Source organism: Aulonocara sp. 'chitande type north' Nkhata Bay, linkage group LG3, assembly GCF_057382095.1.
Source record: "Aulonocara sp. 'chitande type north' Nkhata Bay isolate Kocher_YH1m ecotype deep benthic linkage group LG3, A_spYH_male_GT1.1, whole genome shotgun sequence".
Lineage (NCBI taxonomy): Eukaryota > Metazoa > Chordata > Actinopteri > Cichliformes > Cichlidae > Aulonocara > Aulonocara sp. 'chitande type north' Nkhata Bay.
Window position 1 is genome coordinate 7,510,470 of NC_141346.1, and position 4,935 is coordinate 7,515,404.

General features: G+C 42.5%; 1 protein-coding gene across 1 annotated transcript; it reads right to left on the reverse strand.

Moving 5' to 3' along the window:
- Positions 1-1,233: 1,233 nt before the first annotated feature.
- Positions 1,234-2,784, reverse strand: LOC147333743 (uncharacterized). Its single transcript, XM_086269152.1, has 4 exons — positions 2,453-2,784; positions 2,046-2,328; positions 1,437-1,912; positions 1,234-1,258 (listed from the first exon to the last, which is right to left on the reverse strand). The coding sequence occupies exons 1-4, from the start codon at positions 2,782-2,784 to the stop codon at positions 1,234-1,236; spliced, it is 1,116 nt and encodes a 371-aa protein (XP_086125278.1).
- Between the last annotated feature and the right edge of the window lie 2,151 nt (positions 2,785-4,935).

Sequence of the window (4,935 nt, forward strand, 5' to 3'; positions counted from 1 at the left end):
ATCACCTCATCCACATCGCAGGCTACATTGTCTCTTGCCAGGCACCGCAGGAAAAACGCCCTGGAATGGCGAATTTGTGCACAGTAACTGAAAACTCTTCAATATGAGAAGAAGAGAAAGCAACACCAGAAACAGCACACAGTAGACATAACTACCAAAATGAAATGTTACAACAGCAGAGAATACCTGACATGAAATTAGGGCGCACAGGAGGGCAGGAAAACCGGAAGCCCAGGGAATCAAAATGAAAGTAAAACTAAGAAACTCTGACAATAAAACTAAAACAGGAGACAAATCAAATACCAAACTTACAATGACACAAACTATGAACACTATTCAAAAATACAGCAATCAAAGGCTTGTTTATTCACTTAATTAACCATTAAGTAAACCGTGTTTGGTATAACCTGCATGTATACCAACCAACTACATTTAATTTGACCAGATTATGATAAATGTAACATTTTAAAGTGTACTTATGTAACAAAATACATGGAAAATTTACCTGTAATTAATTTAGTTAAAGTCAGAATTTTAGGCATGACCTTTTTGGAGGTCCAAACTCAAACTATGAAATAACAATTGATCATATTATTATATTAATACTTTTTCTTTTTAGTTAATTATTTATTCGTTTTTATTATTTTACACACACAGACGTGCGCGCCACCATCTATACAGCTTCTAAACTTACTGTCAGTTTTGCAAAACTAAAACTGTAATTAGGTCAGGTTATATTACAGTTTTTCTCAAATGCTAAAACACATTTCACAAACGTTACCACCAGGTCCCCCAATGTCCAAACACAACACCCTTCTCTAAAGCTACATAAACACAACCACACCTTCCCACTGCAAAACTCAAACCCCCACACCAAGAGAGCAGCTCGAAGCTGTCAAAACTGTAAACACCATACACAGCATTACACACTACAGCAAAACAATTGAAAACACAATGCTCAATCTGTGAGAAGGTTCATTGGTTCATAACTGCCAATGCATATTGTCATAAACTGTACAGTAACGGATCGTCATAGAACCCTGCAGAGGATTAGGCATTTAGATTTGTGAGTTTCACATGCAGACTATAAATCTATAAAAACATCCTGCATGTACGTACACTACTGTAACACAACTCAATGCAAAAACAGAATCTATCGCACACAACAGTACTCTCGGAAACATGATCAGGGTGTGAAGTCTTTTTTATTGTCTACACGGTCTTTTTACAGTATTACACACAGTCACTGTGCGGCATCATGTCGCCGAGCTGCATTGGGCCACATCACCTCATCCACATCACAGGCTATATTGTCCCTTGCTAGGCACCGCGGGAAAAACACCCTGGAATGGCGAATCCATCCCTGGAAGGCCTCCACTGGGATGTCAGCACAGGCCAGCTCCATTGCCCGTACGAGGTTCTCTCTTGTGTATGGCTGTCTGTCATACACCTTCCATCTCCATGATGAGAAGAACTCCTCTATAGGGTTCAGGAAAGGGGAGTAGGGTGGCAGACAGACGTTTAAAAAGTGGTCACTGTTGGTGGTGAACCACTCTCTGATCTGGTGTGTTTTGTGGAAGCGGACGTTGTCCCAAATGATCACATACATGTGATGTGCTAGCCTAGGATGGTGTTGTTGACGGTCCAGGAGGATGTCTTTTAGCTCCTCTAGGAAGGTGAGGAGACGTTGGGTGTTGTAAGACCCAAGGACAGCATGCCGGTGGACAAGCCCCTCCGTACCCATAGCTGCACAAAGAGTAATATTACCCCCCCGTTGGCCAGGAACCTCAGTGATGGCTCTTTGGCCAATGATGTTACGGCCTCTTCGCCTTCGTTTCTGGAGGTTGAAGCCAGCCTCATCCAGGAAGAGGTACTCATGGGGTCTGGCCATCGCGTCCAACTGCATTATCCTCTGTGAACATGGAAAAGCGTACAGGTGTTCAGAACAGTCAATCAGGTAGCACAGTAATGTCCAGAAGTAATGTAGGCCACTAAGCAACACAGTATGTCCACTAACTGTACTGTGGACATGGATGTATACGTACTTGCACATACTCGTAACGTTGTTCTATGTGTCGCGCAGAGTTGCGCTCAAAGGGAACCCTGTAGACCTGTTTCATCCTCATCTGTTGGAGCCGGAGTACTCGGTCTATTGTGGACACGCTGACAGCATCAATGTTCTCGAAGTTGACATTACCTGCAATGACTTTGTCTCTGATCTCTCGGAGTGTAATGCAGTTGTTCTCACGGACCATATCTGCAATGAGGGTTTCTTGTGCCGCTGTGAATATGGCAACCCTCCCACCTCTATGTGGCATTCTTTCAGCTCTAAAGAAAGACACATGTGTTGTCAATTGACGGATTCATATGTAAAACTACATGTAAAGTAACAGACCACTTTCACAGGCCTGTAAAACTGTAGTGTGACAAAGAGAGCAATAGCGTACTATACCTGTTGTGTTGTCTAAATGCCTTGATAATGGTGGCCACGGTGAACCTACTCAGGTTTGGATGTACTCTTCGTCCCGCTTCAGCCATTGTCATGCCATGGACAATGACATGATCAATTACTGTTGCTCGCATATCATCTGTTATGATGGTGCGAGGTTGTCTTCTTCTCCCACCTGGACCTTCTCCTCTCTCTTGTTGGCCTCCTTCTCTTCCTCCTCTACTCCGAACTCCTCTTCTTCTTAGGCCTTCACCTCTTCCTCCTCTGATCTCAACCCCTCTTCCTCTTTGGCCTGCAGCTCTTCTCCTTCCGCACGCTCGTATGCCTTCATCCATTGTGATTGTGTGGCATCTTCACCAAACTATGCTTTTATAGGTGGGGTCACATCATTAGCAACAGGTGTCTTCAATTTTGAGTCGTTGTGTGTAGTGACTGACGCCAGGTGTGTTCCCTGTGTTCAAAGATTGGTGACTGTGGCAAGCATTTTGCATCACATGGGCTTTCATTTGAGAATATGAGCAGAGTTGTTTTGCAACATGTGTTTTAGCAAGGAAAAATGTGTTAAGATTTGTGAGTACAGAGGGTTGTGTTTTGTGAATTGTGTCTTCATGTGACATGCGTTTATGGTACTGGAATATGGTGGCTACATTTCGTAAATGTGTTTAGACTACTGGTCATTTGGGTTACAGGATTGGCTTTTGTGTTTTAACATTTGAGAAAAACTGTAATAAATCACCAAATGAATCCAAGAAACGAGCAAACCTGTTCCGACAATTTGAGTTTGTATTCCCTCAGCTGCAGACTCGCTGCTGTTTAAATGTTTGAAAAGGAAGATTAGATATAAACAAACGTCAAACATAGACTCAGTCTGCCTTCACATTTGATATGAGGCCAGCACGTATAGTGGCTGTGTCCTGTTTTAAGATCATACATGTAAAATTGTTGTCTGACCTCCGTCGATCCAGCCGCTCAGAGTCCGTGCTTACCATGGTTACTGCATAAGCAGCTATAATGTTAACAGCTGGCACTGAGGAAACCTACCGGCAGCATGGGTGTTTATGTTTTTCATTGCAAAAGAACCGTCTGAATGGTCAACTGAAGTTAACTTGGATAAATTATAGTTAAGGAGTATCACAGATAACGCCCACGTGAGCTGTGCGACTGTTCACCACTACACTGAAATCAGCAGGCTATTACTGAAATACACGTGCTATATCATAAACTATGATATAAATAGGGAGGTCCTATTAACATGTTTAGTTTTAAAGGACACCTTCCTGCCTTTAGTCTCCTTCATGAGCAGTATTAGTTTTCTTCTAACATCCAGAAGTCTGCACGATGTGTTTCATAGTTTGTAACAAGCCTTTGACAGGTAAACATAACATGACCGAAAAAGCAAAAAAAAAAAAAAAAGAGAGAGAGAGAAAAAAAATCACATTCTAACAGACAGCTGGTGCTTAGAATACAGTTGAATAACTATTAAAAACAGATGATATAATATTTCTGTCCAGGTTGCAGACTTCATGATGAACATGCTGCTGCAAACCCTGCTCCTCTCGGTGGAAATGCGCCTTCTCTTTCCTCTTTGTATAAAAACATTTTAAAAGTCAGTTTAATCTCAAAATTCACTGTTAAATCCAAAACACACCAGATAAAGAAAAGCGAATAGTTCAGTCTAACACATGTGCCAGTGAACCATTAAACGTCTGTGAAACTATGCAGTTATGAAACGTAACTTTAACCTCAGCCAAACCGATTTGCTCAGTTGTAAATAAAACAGCGAAGTAAACGTGACCCGACAGACAGAACCTGAGTGAATGAAGTCCAGCGTTTAACCACTGAGAGCTAAAACTAAGGTGAGGTTTCAAAGCTGTGTGCCGGTGATTGGACATCAGCCGCTGATGAAGCTGTTTCGCCTATAAAGTGCTCTGTAAGGAAACAAGATCCAGCAGCTCTGCGCTCGGGGAAAACACTATATTTACTTATCTTGTGCAGAAAAATGCGCTGACATTGCTTTATATCGAGCACCGGCTGCCCAGTTAAACTGTGACTATCACCAGGTAACGTAGGCATGTTTCTTGAATTAGCAGCAGGTGTTAAACAGCTGACAGATGAGGAGGAGGATGCATGCAGGTAAACTGAGGGTCTGTTGAGCTGATCGCTGGTTTCGTGAGAAAAATGTCAGCTCGTTCTTTATGTTACAGAAGCACAGAGACACAAGACCAGGCGGAAAGAGACGATCGTTCGGTGAAAATGAGAATCTGCGAATGCAACATGTGGAACACGGAGAGTGGAATATGTAAACAAACCGGTTAACGTAACCCCCTGGGTGCACTCTGCATGCTGACTGTTAGCAGAGCTAGTGAAATCTCTGAAAACATCTGAGCACTTTTGCAAACATGTTCTATGTTGACAACCTGGCCAGACATACGGCGTGACATTCGCGGCTAAAACACTGTTAAAAGTGTAGCTGGTGACAGAAAAAC

What these genes read in the sequence shown, in the direction of transcription:
- LOC147333743 (XM_086269152.1), bottom strand. Translation starts at nt 2,784, where the DNA reads ATGGATGAAGGCATACGAGCGTGCGGAAGGAGAAGAGCTGCAGGCCAA. An exon ending in AACGTTACGAGTATGTGCAA is followed by an intron (nt 1,913 to 2,045) that starts GTACGTATACAT and finishes CCATGTTCACAG; the next exon opens with AGGATAATGCAGTTGGACGC. An exon ending in TGGAAGGTGTATGACAGACA is followed by an intron (nt 1,259 to 1,436) that starts GCCATACACAAG and finishes GCTCGGCGACAT; the next exon opens with GATGCCGCACAGTGACTGTG.